This window comes from Dendrobium catenatum, unplaced genomic scaffold (genome assembly GCF_001605985.2).
Source record: "Dendrobium catenatum unplaced genomic scaffold, ASM160598v2 fragScaff_scaffold_1643, whole genome shotgun sequence".
Taxonomy (NCBI): Eukaryota; Viridiplantae; Streptophyta; class Magnoliopsida; order Asparagales; family Orchidaceae; genus Dendrobium; species Dendrobium catenatum.
The window spans coordinates 39,738-58,496 of NW_021320105.1; the positions used below are offsets into that span (position 1 = coordinate 39,738).

Below are 18,759 nucleotides of genomic sequence, written 5' to 3' on the forward strand. Positions count from 1 at the left end.
TTCTACAAAACTGTGATACAATAATAAGAAAATAATAGCTAAATAAAATTCTGATTATTATTTCAAAAACAAAACAGTGCAAAAACTATCACAAACAAACCCTGAGCTTTTACTTTCTATAGCCAGAATTCTACTACACCACCTAGCTTCTTTGAGCAAGTTAAATGAATGACAACCGATATTAAGATACAAAAATAACATCAAATGAAGGTAGCAAGGCTTCTTTTGGTACGGGTTTTTTACCGTTTTTTAGAATAGCTTTTCAGAAATTAAAAATTTTATATTAAAAAACTATTTTTAAAAACAATAAAAAAACCGTCCCAAATGAACCTTAAATCTCAGCAAAGAAATAGTAAAGCCAAAACTCATTGATCTGTTTTCATTATCTGACTTCAGCATTCTTTGTATGCAGCAATAAAGTATAATCCAAGAACTAGCAAAATATGAACATTCTTCACATCGATATACAAAACAAATGCACATGTCCACAAATTTATTTTAGCAGTTAAATGAGTGAAACGGAGAAGGCTTCTTATTTTTTCTGATTCAAAGCCAAGTCGCATTAAAGCAAACTTGAAAAAAATGATAAGCAGGACGAGCTAACGCAAAATAGAGAAGTTGGAATTGAAAATTTACAAGAAATAAAAAAGATTAGGAGGGGTTGTGCCCGTTATGTCAAATTTCATGATGAATCAGTTCTGTGGTTTCTTGGTTTCAGTTCTCTTGCCATATATCAAGCCAGTGTCCTGGATGAATGATGTTACAGAACCAGAAGAATGCGAATTATTAATTTAAGTGATCTATAGAAAGTACGTACCTGTGGATCAGGAACGGGCTTTCTTTTCTCAATGTAACGATTAGGATCTGAAGCTGCAGCTAAAGCTGCTCTCTCCTGAATCAAAATGAGTCATCAACACTAGCGAGGAAGTATGCATTTTACTTCACGTAAATAGAGCAAAAGAAAACCACCGAACTATTAGAGTTCATAGGGAATCGTTATAAATACTAAAACTGTCAATGACTTCTAGTGTTGATATTTGGTGCATCCCATGACAGCAACATGATATAAATTGAATTTTAAATTCAAGTATATTTAATGATTAACAATCACATAATATATGATAACTTTAACTTTTGATGCAACACTAACAAGTTCATATAATCAAGCACAAATCTCAGCGCAATTTATGAATCTCAAAACACTCAAAAATACAATTGAAAACTTCTTAAAGATCATTTGATAGATCAACCTACCACTAATTTTTGCATGCTTATAATCAAAATAAGAGTCTTGACAAGACGAATCCGATAAGCTCAAAATTATTCAATTATGACATCCCATTGTTTAAATTTGTGCAATTGAGGCTCGCCTTGAGACCCATCTCAGCACAATTCCAATGAAAAATGCCACAATGCTTACGCCTCTAGCTTTTTCTCGAGCATTTTTATGAGACTTGTACCTTAACTTAGCTGAGACATGCCTCACCTCGCTGGTGTTAGGCATACGTCTCACCCTATTTATATATATTTTAATTAAAACTTAGCTAAATTTTAAACTAAAACCCCGATTAAATCACTCCTTCATGCACCCCCGAGCCACAACTTACTCTCTACTACCCTGCCATCGAGAATCACTTGAAAGTTGCGCACTACACCACCTTCTATAAAATTTTTAAGCATTATTCTGATCTTCATACTGATGAAAAATATTTATAAAAGAGAAAGATAACTTAAATAAATGAAAAAGAAAAAGATTGAGACTCCACAGGATGAGGTAGAGGATAAATCAATTTGTTATGATGACGACTCAAATAAAAACCCTCTCAATGATGACAGTGCAGATGATTTATGAGTTGTTGTTAATTATTTTAGCTTTCTTTAAAAATTAAACGAGGATGAGTAAGAAACCAAGAAAAAAGATATTTGGAGTTGAATTTGATATTAAGTGATACTTTTATGGAATTTCTATATTTTGTGCTGTTTGGCAATTATAATATTTGGATTTTAATTCTATTTCACAAAATTTATCACTTGTCACTTTACGTTTTGTACAATTTTTTATTTCATATGTATGTTAATTTGTTACTTCATAGTTCAATAGAAAATTAATATATCATCCTTTAACATATTATTTGAGTATTATATGAAAAAACCACTTTCAATTTTTATTTTCACTATATGTAATTTTTCAATTTTGAGGCCTAAGCCTCATCTCACGAACAAAAAATGTCTCAATAGCTAATTACGTGACATAATTAAAACATTAACTTGTCCAAAAAAATTAAATGGTCAAGGGGAATCAACAAGTACCATCTAATTGGGTGTCCTAATTTCTAGGGTTATTAAAATAGGACCGGCCAATTCAACTGTTTCAACCAAGAATTTCAAATGCCTCACATAAGTAGAATTTAGGATAGGCGAGCGAAAGGGCTATGCTTCAGGAGTGAGATTCACACCCGGGCATAGGTGTAGGAATCGATCCCTTCAGGTTTTACTAGTCTATGAAGGGGAAGAGGAGAGCGGGAATGAGTTGGAGGTTGTATTGGAGAAAACTGAGTAGTTACACCTAGATGTGGCGGAGGTGTCCTTGAACTCAATAGTGGGATTTACTCCCAATCACACTAAGTGGTGGAGCACTTCAGTCCCCTAGATTTAGGTAGTACGAATGTGATTCTGGGATAAAGTGGCTACAGACTCTGGGAGATATGAGGGTGAACTAGAAAACTTTGACCATGGAGATATAAACTGAAGGGAAACAAGTAGTGTTTCAAGGGGATGCCAACTTATGCAAGACCATGGTCTCTTTAAAAATCATGCTCGGGACAATTAAGAATGCAGGCCAGGGATATTTGGTAGAGTTGCAAAGCATAAAAAAGGTCAAAGAACAGGATGCAAGGAAAATTCCAGTAGATTATGCAACAATATTAGAATGTATTTCAACCACTGGTCGGGTTACCACCACGTCGAGAGCACGAGCATGGCATCAACTTGAAAGAAGGGACTTCTCCCATCAGTTTCAGACCATAGTGTTACCCCCAGATCCAGAAAGATGAGAGAGAGAGATCAGGGAGATGATGGAAGCAAGGATCATCAGACCTAGTGTGAGTCCCTTCTTTAGCCCGATACTTTTGGTGAAGAAGAAGGATGACAACTGAAGGTTCTGTGTAGATTACAGAGCTCTAAACAAGGAAACAATATTAGATAAGTTTCCAACTATAGTGATAGATGAACTCTTGGATGAGTTATTAAAAAAAAACTCTTTGATAAGTTATTTGGAGCTATGATCTTTTTCAACATAGATTTGAAGTCGGGATACCATCAAATCATGAGGAAGACAGCAGATGTGCATGAGATGTCATTCAGGATATATGAAGGACACTATGAGCTCCTGGTGATGTCTATTGCCCTTGCCAATGCCCCAACCACCTTCCAACCACTTATGAACCAAGTGTTCCAGCCATATCTCTGAAGGTTTGTCCTAATATTTTTTTATGACAATTTGATATACAGTAGGGCAGATGCAGAACACTGAGAGCACTTGAAGCCTATCATGGAGACATTGAGGGAGAATCAGTTGTTTTCCAACTGAAAAAGTGCACATTTGGGCAATTACAGGTGGAGTACTTAGGGCATGTGGTCTCCGGAGCGGGGGTGTCAACTAACCTGTATAAAATTCAAGCCATGGTGGACTAGCCTCTCCCTAAGAACTTGAGGGAGTAGCCGGGGTTCTTGGGTTTCATTGGTTACTACCTAAAGTTTGTGAAGGGATATGATACCATAGCAAGACCTTTAACAAGGCAATTAAAAAAAAGATAATTTCAATTGGAGGGAAGAGGCGACCCAAACCTTCTAGGAGTTAAAGACAACGGTGACTAGTGTACCTTTGCTGGCACTTCTAGATTTTAGCAATGCATCAGGGTATGGGCTAGGAGTGCTCATGCAAGATCAGAGACCTATTGCATACTTCAGCCAGGTGCTCACACCCAGGGCAAGACTCAAGGCAGTGTACGAGAGGGAGCTGATGACTATTGTCTTGGCCATTCAGAACTGGAGTTCCTACTTGTTGGTTAAAAACTTCCTAATCAAGACAGATTAGAGGAGCCTAAAGTATATAATGGAACAACGGATGGTCACAGAGGAGCATCGGCGGTGGTTATCCAAGTTTTTAGGATATGATTTCGAGATATAGCACCGACCTTGCCTAGAAAACAAGGAAGCAAACTCCCTGTTTAGGAGAGTGGAGGAACCTCTGTTGACACTCTTGTCAATACCCATGAGCCTAGATTGGAAAGCCTTAAAACAATAGAATGTACATAATGAAGCATTGAAGATCATGGCCAATTTATTGTAGAACCCGATTAGTCACCGTGGTTACGCACTAAGAGGAGCCCAACTGCTACACCAAGGGAAATTTGTTCTACCAAACGGAACAGGATTCATCCACAAGGTGATACAGGAGTTTCATGGCAAAAGCGTTAGAAGGCATTTCGGACTTCAGAAAACCTACAGCCGATTATTTGCAGAACTATACTGGGTGGGGATGAACCGTGACATAGAGGACTGGTGGCTCGATGTGATGTATGTCAAAGGCACAAGTACTTAGCCATGACACCAGCAGGGTTATTATAACCCCTAGCTCTTCCAGCGAGGGTATGGAAGGAGGTGACGATGGATTTCATCAAGGGTTGTCATAATAAAAGGGTTCTCAGTGATATTAGTAGTAGTGAATCGACTAAGCAAATATGCCCACTTCATCCCTCTGAAGCACCCTTATACTACGGTTACTATGGCTACTATTTTCATATGATAAGTGGTGAGCTTGCATGGATTCCCTGAAGCTATTATGTCAGACAGGAACAAGGTGTTCCTTAGCCACTTCTAGAAAGAATTATTTCTTTTATAAGGGACAATCCTAAAGAAAACTATAGCCTACCACCTCCAAATAGATGGCCAGATATAGGTGGCCAACAGAAGCGTAGAAACTTCTTTGAGATGCTTCGCATTAGAAACGCCGAAGAAGGGGGCAAGGTGGATTGCGTGGGCCGAGTATTGGTACAACACATAATACCATTCAACTGCAAAGACCACTCCCTTTAGGATTCTCTATAGGAGAGATCCACCTCACTTGATGCATTACGAGCAGAACACTACACCAGTATCCAATATAGAGCGGTACTTAGAAGAGAGGGATAAGATATTATCTGAGCTCAAGGGACATTTGTTGAGAGCCCAATAGATCATGAAAAGGAAGGCTGATGAGCACAGAAGAGAAGTAAACTTCAAGCCAGGAGAGATGGTTTACTTAAAATAGAGGAACTACGATAGAGGACCTACAGACAGAAAACACTAGCAAGGAGGAAGAATGAAAAATTATCCTCACAATACTTTGGGCCTTACAAGGTCTTGGAGCGCATTGGAGCAGTATCCTATCGATTGAGGTTATCATCCACATCAGCATTACACCCAGTCTTTCATGTCTTCCAACTGAGGAAGGCAATCGGAGAATACTCACCATCAACTCTACCATCGACATTGATAGAATATATGGAGGTCATATTGGAACCCCTAGAGGTAGCTGGTGTGCGTGGTGAAGGTGCAAAAGCAAAAAAGGTGCTAATCAAGTGGAAGAATCTGCCATAGCACAACACCACGTGGGAACCATTCGAGATAATCAGAAGGAAGTTCTCAACCTCCACCGTGATGACAAGGTGGTACTTTTGGGGGAGAATTATTGATGTGGAAGCAGAGGCAACAGCCCCAGCGGCTGATTTGGTCGGTCCAACAAGGATCCAATTACTTATGTTATGAGGGGATTAATTAGGAAAGGAATTTCCTAATTTAAATTCAAACAAGAGAGAGAATTAATTAAGGCAAGAGGTGGGAATTAGGGGGGAAATATATTAGGAAAGGAGACTAAGGAGGTGGGAGAGCGTATTTAAGGGGAATTTTAGGGTAATTTTGTTTTATACAGAATTTGAGTTATGTTGCAGTATTTTTCTTTTGTGAAGGCTTTCTAGTGGCGTCTAGGATTAGCGGGAGAGACGATCAACCACTCTAATTGTAGATCGATCGTATCTTTTATTTTTTGTCGTGTTATTAATAAAAATCAGCCATTATTCACCTTAAATCTGCTTTTTTTTTCTTTTTTTTTCTTTTTTTTTTTTGAGAATTTCCTGTTGTGGTTTGTTGTTTTTGTATCCAAGGCGCATCACGCAATTGAATTCTAGAACCCACTTCCAGCATTTTGTTTGGCTGAAAGTTCGGAAGCTTTACTTAAAGATTAAAATTTTTAAATTCAAGACATTTCACCTGTATTAAATAGTAAAGTTTTAGTCAATCAATTTTGCAATTGAATTTTAATTGCCATGAGATACGTGCACTTACATGCTTCTACCGCATAGCAAACAAGCACAATGAACCTTTGATTTCATCCCCGGTCTGAATTTTGCAATCAATGAAGTACAGTTGGATTTTGTGTTGATTCATGAATTATGGTCACGCGCATGTAGTTTGTTCCACCCTAGTAAAGAGTGCCCTCAAAAAATAGCTCAACTCTAGAAGGACATGGAAAAAACAAAACAGCATTCAATTTTCCCTTACTTTCGATCCCTCTGCTTTTTTCCTTGGGTTTAACAAACCCCAGGCATCTATCTCATTCCCAGGCATCGAAACAAGTTCAAACCAAAATCAGTCATTTATATATTTTTACTGCTGTTGTTGTGTGATGTTCCTTAGTCGACCATCCTACTAAAAAACTGATTACAATGTTGTTGAAGAACATCACACTGATAAAGTGATTTAGGAGAAGATAAAAAAAATAAAAATAAAAAGGATAAGATAAAAAAAAACCCAACTCTAAAATGAAAAAAAAAAATAATAATAATAATAATAAAGAAAAAACAATCACTAAAAAACGTCAAAAGCAAATCTCTACAATTAAGAAAAATAAAGAGGATTAGAAGTGAATTATAAATTAATTCAAAGAGATAAATTAAGTTGTCTTTGAAGAAACACAAAGACAAGAAAAATCTTTGAATTTAGATTAGAGACTTGTTAAAACTTGGAGAGTGAAGAGATGTATTTGAGTAGTATAATTACTATTTTTTTTTCAATGAAATCTACCCAACTAAGAGCAAACTAAGCAAGACAAGTAATTTGATGTTCAAAGTAATGATTGCTATAACAGACTCACGCTTACAGTTATATCATGAAGTTATGGGGAGTACTAAAATAAATGCTTAAGATAAATAAAATATTGATGGTTGAATTAGATTGGTTTTATATAAAATGATTCAAACTAAACAAGACAAGTAATTTGATGTTAAAAGTATTAATTGCTACAGAAGAGTCAAGCTTACAAGTTATATCATGAAGTTATAGGGAATATTAATCGAATAAATGCTAAGGATAAATAAAATATTGATGGTGGAATTAGATTGGTCTTATAACATAAAGTGATTTAAGAGAAAATTTTGGAGTGGCCAACGAATTTTAGGGTTCTATCATGAATCAAAATAAGCTCATATACTTTTGTATTTCACCAAACAACTTATGCCACATATTCCAAACAAGTAACTTGTAGTATGTTATTTGCACAAAATAAATGAAAAAAAAAAAATTTAGAGGATAATTGGATTAATATTAATTGAATAAAAATTGAATATAAAACAAAATTTCAATGTATGCCAGATTAAAAATGACGAGTTAACAATATTGAATGATAAATTTTAGTTAAATTTGGTAAGTTTAGACACCTGGGATAAGTTCTACAAAAATTAAATATGCATAAAGGTATAAATTTTACTAGTTAACCTCGATGTCTAAATGAACTAGTGTAAATTGAACCAAATTCATAAGCCGGCTTGAAATAAGCTAAAAGAATAGCTCATGTGTCAAGCTTGTAAACCAAACTAGAGACCTAGACTAGGCAAGTTAGCTCGCAAGCCAACTCTATTAACAAAAAAACAAGTACAACAACAATATAAAACCTTAATCCCACAACGTAGGGTCGGCTACATGAATCATTTTTCTCTATTATGCTCTGTTAAAAGTCAAATTTTCATTTAAATCTAATAAAAAAATCATTTTTAATATTTTCTAACAAATTAATAAGTACTAAATTCTAAAATTACAAGGGTTTAAACATTATTTTAGATTTTTTTTTTTTTTTGGGATTCAAGATAATCTCTTAATAGGACACAATGGAGATAAAGGATTCATGTAGCCGACCCAACGTAATAGGATAAAGACTTGGTATTGTTATTGTTGTTAGTGATGGTGGTGATGATGGATTCAAGAGAGTAGCTTGTGAAAATATTGCAATCTAATAATAAGATCATAATCTATAACAACTACATAATCATACTTGCTAAAAACTAAGCACCAAGATAGAATAGATATAATAACAGCTTCTTTTTTCAACATGTGCTCTCATTTTCCATTTACTGAATGGAAAATTGGAGGATTCAGCATCAGAAGGATGCTAATGAAGAATCATGAAGTTACGAAGAATAAAACGTAAGAAATCTAGTTATCCTCATATTCCCCCCAACTTTATATTCTTGTGTTTTTAATCTATCAATGGAGCTCCTCAAATTCACTTTCATCATCTTTCTTTCCCAAAAAGGCGAGACAATTCATGAGATGATTTGAACTCAATCGATATAAGCTTGCGCAGTGAGTAAATTAATTAAGTCAATTCGAGTTTTGAATTTGAGGTGGCTCAAGCTTGACTCGACTTTCCTAAAATGAAAATGTGCCTCAAGATTATCCTATAGTAACAAAATATCATAAAGAAAGGAATTTTTTTTTAATTTGAGGATAGATATCAAAGAAATCGCTAGCCAAAGTCAGTTTTTTTTAAAATAAGAATTTTAGATAAATGTGTGGTTAAACTTAGAAGAATAGAGACCCAAATCATTATAGCAAGATTTTAACAGTGACACCAATTTATGGTCCCATAACTTTATTTTGTTTCATGCATATGTTTTTTCCCCTGCTCAAAATTTTCAAGACAGTAGAAATAATTTTGTGTTTCAGTGGTTGGTAACTGGCGAAGCAACTTTTTGACAAAAAGGCAAACTTCTTTAAATTCAAATACTGCTTTCTTTGAACATGGTAGATTGGCTTTAAGAAAAACAACTTTTGGGACTAATTTCTTTACTAATTGGGAGCAGAGTGAACGTTCTTGGCGATTTTGACGGAACGAAGGCGAACGGTGGTTCTCCGTCGGCTAGGTATGGCCGATGGAGATCCTTGGTGGTGTTTCTCTGTCGATTTTGACGGAATGAAGAACAAGAGGAGCGGTGAAGAGCGAAGAGCAATATCGGCGTTCTTGGCGATTTTGACCGAACGTAGGCGTTCGGTAGTTCTCCGTCGGCCATACATGGCCGACAGAGGTCCTTGGTGGTATTTTGGTATAGAAGCTATCCATTTGAAGTGGATTTGGGCGAAGATGTTGTTTCTTCGTCAGACTGATTTAGCCATTGTTCGTGTTTGTGGTTTTTACTCTTTTGCCGTTAGATTATTGATTGATTTCGGTAGGATTTCAAGTCTGGAGGTGATTTTAAAGAAGATTTGTCGTTTGCTCAACATTGCCTTTTGGTTTTCTTGGAATAAGTCTTCCGCTCAGGGGCTGATTTTTTCCTCTGTTTTTTATGGTGGAATTTTTGACCAAATTTTGCTTGTGGTTGGGATGTTCTGCTGGAATTATTCCTGAATTTACCTGTGGCGATGCTGTTTGAATTCGGTTGGTTTTCATGGATATCGGGAAGTGGTGCTTGGAGCAGAAAAAAATTTTATGATTTACTGTTGGAAAATGAGAGATTCTTGAAGTGGAATTGTTGTTTGTTCAAGAAAATTTGGTGTGAATTTTGTTCTCAGAGATGTGGAATGTTTTGTTCTAAAGATTTATTAATGAAGGTTATGGGGTTTGAGGTCATTTCTTGGCCTCTTGAGGTTGGAGCTATTGTTATGGATTTGTCTGCTTTGTTTGGTTCTTCTAAGATGTTTGTTGTTGGACGCATAGGTGATGTACTTAGGTGGGATCTCATCCCAACTAAGTCAATGGATTCTACTGATTTGATCTTTGAAGATCTTGGTGTGATTGCTGAAGGCTGGAAGGGAATGGAGACTTTTGTTTCGTCTCTTGATTCTCAGCTATTCTTTGAAGTTCAAGTCTTATTGATTAAAGACTTGAAGGATTTGAAGTTTATTGGTTTGTCTCATGTCAGTGTGATGAGGGAGGTGATGATTATCAGTTCATATGGCTTTGGAAAGAATGAGGCCGATTATTGGCCTCTTGAGTCGGGTGTCGGTGTTATTGCTTCATCGACTTTGCTTTGATCATGCATGGTGATTGTTATTGGAAGCTTTGAAGTTTCAGCGGATTCATCGCTTGATTGGAGCCCATTGGCCTCTAAGGATGTTGAAGATGGTCATTTTGGTGTTTTGACAGCTTTTTTAGTTGCCCGTTTACTTTTTGTAGTTTGTAGTTTTTATGGTGATTTCTTGTAGGGTTTTATGTCCTTGAAATTATTGTAATGAAATGTGCGATTTTTACTAGGTTTCATTTTTCATCTATTGGGAACTCTGGGATATTAACCAACCTTTTAGGTTATTTTAATATTTGGTGTCTCCATCACCCCAATGGATTTAAAATGAAATTTAGTAGATCGCATATCCATTATGATAATTTTAAAGGGCTTGTCTTTGCTTTCTAGTTTGTAATAGTTGTTTCTTTTTTAATGCAATTTGCATTTCTTCAAAAAAAAAGGAAAAAAATACACGGTTGTTTTCTAAATGAGGTTTGACCAAATAAAGATTAATCAGGCCAATTGTTTATTACTTGAATAGAAAAATAATAAACCTTCTTATGACTCCATTAAATAAACTAAATAATATAATATTCAAATTAATAATGCACAATTTATAAGCAAGATATTAAATTATTATTATAAATTTTATAATAATATCAATTTGGCCATCCAAATAACTCAATTTATATCAAAATGCTTTTTACCAAACTAATTCATCTCTTTTGGAATTTTGTTGAAAGAAAGAGTATAGTAAGAAGATATTTTTTATTTTGAAAAAAAAAATGGAGTTAGAGAACTAGGTACACACATGAAACATAAAAGTTTTATATGATAATTTGAAAAAAAAACATTTAAATATTATTATAAGATAAATAGTATTTATTATATTTTAAAATTGGTTAAAATAAAATGTTTTAGGTTAATTTGGTTTGAAGGAGAATAGACTGATAGAGAAAAAAGGAGGTTTATTACATGTAAAAAATATATTTTGGTTGTATTATGAGATAGATTTTAGGGTTATCAATTTTACATTATAAGGTTAAATTTAGAAAAAAATATGTAAATGTAGATTATGCACATGTTGTGAATTAAGGACAAGTTAATTAAGGTTAATTCAACATTGAAGTAAACTTAAAATTGAAAAGTATATCTACTAAAATTTAAAGTGTGTGATTATACTTTTATTTTATAATGGTTATAGTTTTATCAATGATTTAATGCATTGACTAATATGACCTTTTATATGTACACTATACAAAGTTAATATTGCTAAAAAAAGAAAATTTTCATTGCAGAAATGATTAAATGATTTCTTTTCAATGAAGATTGTGAGAATACGATTGACTTTAGTGACCTTAGCATTCTAAATGAAAATATATATTTTTATTTTTATCAGCGTATCAGTTAAGTAGAAGTTAGCGAGGCTTTAAAGAAAATGAAGTGTGAAAAAACAAATGGACATGATGATATTCCAATAGAGGTGTGCAAATGCTTAGGAGATGAAGGAATTTCTTGTCTTACTAAACATTTTAATATTATTTTGAATACTAGAAAGATGTCAGATGAGTGGAGAATGAGTGTGTTGATTCCTATTTTTAAGAATAAAAGTGATTCACAAAATTGTGCAAATTATAGATGAATTAAGTTGATGTGTCATATTTTAAAAATATGGGAGAGAGTTATTGAGCATAGGTTACGACGTGATGCTAATGTTTCTCAAAATCAATTTGGATTCATGTCGGGTAGGTCTACTATGGAAGCTATTCATTTATTGAAAGGGTTGATGGAGTAGTTTAGAGAGACTAAGGAGGATCTACATATGATATTTATTGATTTATAGAAAGCATATGATAAAGTTCAAAGAGAAGTGTTATGGAGAGTTCTAAAAAAGAAAAGGGTTAATAATTCTTATATTCAAGTCATTAGGGATATGTATGTAGGAGTTGTTACTTGTGTTCAAACACAAGGTTATTTGACCAAATATTTTCCTATTTTAGGATTACATCAAGGATCAGCCTTAAGCCCTTATCTTTTTGCTTTAGTCATGGATGTTCTCACTAGACATTTGCAAGAGAAAGTACCTTGGTGTATGGTTTTTAATGATAATATTCTTCTTGTCGATAAGACTAGAGAGGGAGTTGAAGGTAAACTCGAATCATGGAGGTCAACCTTAGAGTCTAAAGATTTTTATTTGAGTAGATATAAATTACATAAATGGAGTGTAATTTTAGTAGTAATAGATCGAGTGGAGTGTTTGTGACTTTAAGTGATCAAGTCATTAATAAGTGTACACGTTTTAGATATCTTGGGTCTATTATTCAAATTGATGGTGAAATAGATGGGTATTATTATTAGAATTCAAGTTGGATTGTTAAAGTAGAGGAATGCTTCGGATTTGTTGTGTGATAGAAAAGTACCACTCAATCTTAATGGAAAATTTTATAAGATGGTGGTTAGACCTGCAATGCTTTATGGTGCAGAATGTTGGCCATTAAAAGAGAAGCATAATATTAAGTGTTGCTGAGATGAGGATGCTCAAGTGGATGAGTGGACTTACTCTTAGAGACAGGATACGAATCGAGCATATTCGGGAAATGATTGAAGTAGTTCCAGTGACAGATAAAATTAGAGAGAGTCGCCTAAGATGGTTTGGTAATGTAAAACATCGGCCATTCAATGACCCTGTTAGGAGAGTATATGTATTAGATTTGGCTTATGTTAACAAAGGTAAAGGTAGACCTAAAAAGACATGGTTAGAAAATATTAGAAATGATCTTTCTTTATTAGATTTAAATGAGAATTTGACTCTTACATTGACACAATGAAGAAAAAAGATTCATGTAGCCAACCCCATGTAGTGGAATAAAGGCTTGATGTTGTTGTTGTTGTTGTTGCTGCAGCATAAATTCCTTCATACTGTTCTAAATGATAAATTTAAAAAAATCTTATTGAAACTCCAGTATTTAAAAATGTATATATAAATATTAAATGGATGAAAGGAATACCAAAGAAAATGTATCGCATGAAGGAGTTCACCTACTAATGAAATTGGTTGGGGATGTAATGTGCTAGCGCAAGTAGAATGAAAAGTTTTGAAAAAGAAATAGAAATGATTGTCTTAAACTGAACAATTTTTTAGACGGTGTTCCTGGGAATGGTGTTTTACCAAAAAGATATGATATAAGAAATTTCTAATAAAATATTATGTTTTACAAATGATATTCTCTTTAACTTACCAAATAAATTGCACTATACCTGTTTTAATTTCTTTTAAAGAAAATGTTAATGATTACTTATAATAACTTGTATGCATTTATTTTGATTTTTGAAATTTTATATTATAGAATTATATTTATCTACTAAGTTGTTGTGTGACTCAGCCCATTATAAGATTTTAAATTTTTTAGAAAAGGCTCTTTCAAATTAAATGGATAACAAAGAAGAATTTGTATGCAGAAGAAGAAAAGCGAGTGAATAGAGTTCTTAAAGGAAATGTACTAGACAGAAATAAATTATACATAGTTCGGACATGAATGAAAGTTCTGTTGATTAGTGGCTTTTTATACTTTGGAAGATCATTGTTGGATTAATTATAATGTTAATAGAAAAAAATAACTAGCATACAACCACCAGTACCCACCTTGATATTCCAAAGCTCTGGGATTTGGTCATGACAAAAGTGATATCAGAGGAAAAGGTTATCTTAGAAAATATGAACTATAATGAAAAGAGTCATTAAGAAGATCAATAAGATTTACATAGCTGATTAAATATTACATTTAATTCTAATTAGGTGTTCTACTTTTATGCATTTATAAGGCCCTATCGATGATCAAGAGGAAGTAAGACAAAAAACATTATGGAGGGAGTTGGAGTTTTGCAAAATAATATGAATGCCCTCATATAAATGATGACAACGATAATGGAACGGATACAAGATTCATGTTCTCAGCCAAATGCAAGCAACAATAGAAACACCTCAATAGACAAATATCCGAAGTTGTTTCAAATATGCCGAAACCACCATTTACTTTGTTGAAGGGTAAGTTAAAAGTTAATACCATGCATTTGGAAAGATATTAAATGACATGTTAGGTATCACTAGCAATTTTCGCATTGGATGGAAAAGCTGAGAGGGAGTGAAAAGAATTGTATTAAAATAAATCTGGAGGAATACCTAGCACGCAAACAAATGGGAAAACTTCTGTGAAAACTTTCAAAGATTGGTTTTTGTTTATTTCTGTAATAAGGTAAATGCTGGACAAATTCCATGCGATAAATTCATGATGCAATACGAGGCAAACCTTATAACCATATTGAGGTATGAGCCACAATTTATTCACACTGCAAAATAAAAAAACCACAAATTCTTATTGAGATTAAGGGATGCAATATTAGGTAGAACTAATAACCTTATAGCAAATGCAGGACAAATTAAGGAGATAGATTCATGATGCAATACTAAGCAGACCTTATAACCATATCGAAGTATGCACCATGATTTCACCACACTAAAGAAGAAAAATACCACAAATTCTTATTGGGATTAAGAGATGCAATAAGACAACATTTATTTCTCTTAAGAAATCAATGATTATTTTGTACTAATAGAAGGGCCCCGAGGATAAAGTTCGATTTATAGGGCACTCAGAAGGCACGTGACTTTCAACAGAAGAGAAATGCTAAAGGAATGAAAAATTCACAAGTTTCTCAATCTATATAGTATTCTCAATCTGAAAATTCTACCTGAATAAAAAAAAGCAAGGCCCAATGGAAGTGGGAGTCAAACAAGTATAGAAGATGTGAGAAATAGGAAAAAATTTATAAGGATGAATGAAATTGAATGAAACTCTGCAAACAATTAGTTATAATATCATCAACTTAGACATACGTTAAGAATTGCCCACACTTTTGAAGAAAGGCCTACAACTGAAGCAATAGTAAGTGATGCACCATCCCAAAGGTTCATTGGCAAGCAAAAAATAATAAAATCAACTACAACAGCACCAAGACATGGCAAAATACTCAGCCTAGGGTGTACGCATTATCACAACAAGAAGCCAAAGATTAATCTGATGTCATTAAAGATTAAATTGTGGGCTCCGAAAATTCGGCCCCGGCCTCCGCCCTCTTGTTTTTCTTCCGGGGGGGTTTAACGGAATTAAGTTCCAAGGTAAATTTTGGGAAGGCATATGTGTTTGTATATAAGACACTATCTAGAGATTTCGCCTTCATTTTGCGAGGACTTTATGTTCTGAGTTCTGGTTTCCTATAGGCGCAAGCCTCTATGGTTAATTACCCCTCCCGATCATGAAAGAGAACTTTCGATTAAGGCTAGTCGTTGATCAGATACGTAGAGATACATAGTATCTGGCATATAGTAGCAGCAATGGGCTTAGGAATGTGGAAATTGGAAGATTGAAAGATTTGATATTTAAAAATTAGAAATTTCACCATCTTGCACTTAAAGCGGATGGTGGGGGAATGGATGATGGACCCGATCAAGATCCCATGGTTCTATCGTCCCGGGTCATCATGGTCCCTGGTCTACTTAGTCAGAGAAGGTAGTCGACCCAACCTGACAGAATGATCCTTATCACCAGCCATGGGTTGCTTCGTCCATGGCCTTGTAAACCTGGGGTAAATGTTTGTCTAAGGGGACAAATTTGAATCCACCTTAGCTAACAGAGGGCTCTGTGCCCTATCAATTATATCCTATTTATTCATATATCAAGAGTTTGATGTCATTAAGGAACGTATTGAATTTGAACATAACCGTTATCTTGTGGTGCCATTTGGCGGCGAAATCACTCGGTTCAAAGGGCCCCAGGTCATAACTGTTTATCCTGCGGTGACATTTGACGGCAAAATAGCCGGTTAGAAGACATGTACCACGTCCTTACTGACAAGAGGTTATTTGAGAATGGATCCTAGTGATATTTTTACTACGCATTGGCTATATGTTAGCTAAAGTAAATTTTAATTTGTCTATCACAGCAAACTGATGCGAAGGGTGAATAAATTTTGCTTGTAAGCGCTCGGATGGCTTATTTTCAATTTTTAAATATTCAGGATTTGGATGATCTTTAAGATTTTTGATTTTCTAGCACTTGAGTGACATTTGAAAATATTTATAAACCCCTCCGGTTGAGATCTTCGTTCAACACGGCCATCATCGGGATTAAAGGGGTTATTTTCCTTTGTTTATTGAACCCTATCGACTATGTTAGTTTGCTGACAAATGATCGGGTTTCGTAGGTTTTATGCATTTATTAGTGAATTCTCATTATTATAAGTCTTAAAGGTCTAATATAAATGTATTAAGACAAATATACTGGTCGTCATAACCATATATTTGTTTGATGGTTCAAACCTGTCGACTCCTATTGATCTGCATAGAAGGATCGGGTTCAAATTTGAATTCACATATTGAACCGCGCAACATCCCTAAATGTCACGTGTGTATTTGTAACACATTTGTCGGGGCCCATGCGAATGTTTGATTATATTTACCCCTTTTGTATCCCTATGTGTATACAAACTATGATACATGTGCAGGGTTATTTGGTAGATGTACTATGAGTCTTCTACAAAACCTTGTAGAGGTTTGCATTTATTGTAGCCCTTCTGGCATTCTGCTTGTGGTTGATTGCTAGCATATATGATCGGTCTCTTACAAGGGCCTGTGGGAACTTGCATTTGCCACATTCTTTATGCATTTCGCCGTAGTTTTGGTTTTTACCATGCATCCACTACTGCTGCAGATAAATGTATTCATTCACATACTTAAGTTGACAATATGATACTGCATTTACTGAAGCATTTCTGTATCTACCCATAAGTGGCATGTTGCACATACATCTATATTCTTAGAGAAATCATGTGTTGCAAATCTTTCACTCTTGATTGCATGCGGATCAGTGTGCTTGTCTGTATCTTGATGTTGATTGCCGGAGTGCTGTAAAGCAGTTGTTTCATCTGCTAAATGTCCTTCACATCTCGCAAATATATATTGTATCATTTGTTGCATGATGCTTGTGTTTCAAGCTTTTTGTTATCTTTGGAGGTGATCTGCGGTACGTATCATAACTTGTTACATTCGTTGCATATTGACCTCCTTCATCTACAGGGGACTCATCTGCTAGGTGTCCAATTGTTGTTGGATATGAAAGCATCTTTGCAGATATCACATATCCATTGTCACTACTTGTAGATGACTACTCATCTGCCGTTGTAAGCAAGATGCTTCATTAATCATAACTCTCTTTGACTTTAGCCAGTGGGTAGCTCATTATATGCATCACAAACATATTGATTAATATATTCATCACAGGCATCATGCCCCTTTCGATAAGTAGATTGTCACACTCCTTCAATAAGTGGATTGCCATACTTATCGTAGATATGACATTCTTCTTTTAATCATAAGCAAGTTGTAGGTGTACTGCTATATACATGATAAATCTTTGTTGGCTTAAAAAAAATGGCACGAATGCATGAATCCCGCTTTACAGCCGTAGGATTCCATTTCTCTTAAGTCAGATTGTAGTTAACCAGATTTCCCCTGAGGGTAGTGTCAGGGTTTAAAGATCTGGGGTCCTTACTTCCTATGAGCGCAAGCACTCATAGTTAATTACCCCTCTTACTACATAAGAGAGAACTCTCGATTAAGGATGAATAAATTTTAGGTAATTTTAGTCTCAATAGTAAGGGAAATCGGTGTAAACCCGATCAAGATCCCATGGTTCCGTCGTCCCGGATATACCGTAGTTTTCAGTCTACCAACATTAACAATCATTGACCATAGTGTCCAGGGAATCTGATAAGCAGCCATGGGTTGCCTCCTCTCAAGGATCCTAAATAGACTGAAGTGGTTAAATGTGAATTTTAATTTTGTTAGATAAGCAGTCATTAATAAGAGTACATGTTTTAGATATCTTGGATCTATTGTTCAGAGTGATGGTGAAATTGATGGTGATTATCAACAGAATTCAAGTTGGATGATCGAAGTGGAGGAATGCATCGGGCTTGTTGTGTGATAGAAAAGTACCCCTCAAACTTAAGGGAAATTCTATAAGATCGTAGTGAGGCCTGTAATGCTTTATGGTGCTGAATGTTGGCCATTAAAAGAGAAGCATAATACTAAGTTAAGTGTGGCAAAGATGAGGATGCTCAGGTGGATGAGAGGCTTTACCCTTAGAGATAGGATAAGAAATGAGCATATACGTGAAAAGGTTGGAGTATCTCCAGTAGAAGATAAGATTAGAGAGAGTCGCCTTAGATGGTTTGGTCACATAAAACGGCGGCCTTCCAATGACCCGATTAGGAGAGTAGAGATATTAGATTTGACTTATGTTAAGAAAGGTAGAGGCAGACCTAAAAAGACTTGGTTAGAAAATATTAGGAATGACCTTTCTTTATTAGATTTAAACGATAATTTGAC

The 18,759-nt window shown here is 34.9% G+C and overlaps 1 protein-coding gene across 2 annotated transcripts in view; it reads right to left on the reverse strand.

Moving 5' to 3' along the window:
- Positions 1 to 353: 353 nt before the first annotated feature.
- Positions 354 to 18,759, reverse strand: part of LOC110099444 — a 34,470-nt gene continuing 16,064 nt past the window's right edge. The window contains exons 2-3 of one of the 2 annotated variants that reach the window (XM_020826583.2): positions 818 to 892; positions 354 to 746 (exon numbers count right to left, since the gene is read on the reverse strand). In XM_020826583.2, the coding sequence (XP_020682242.1) occupies positions 693 to 746; positions 818 to 892 (129 nt within the window). In that variant the 3' untranslated portion in view covers positions 354 to 692. The other variant, XM_028701168.1, reaches the window with a different exon arrangement.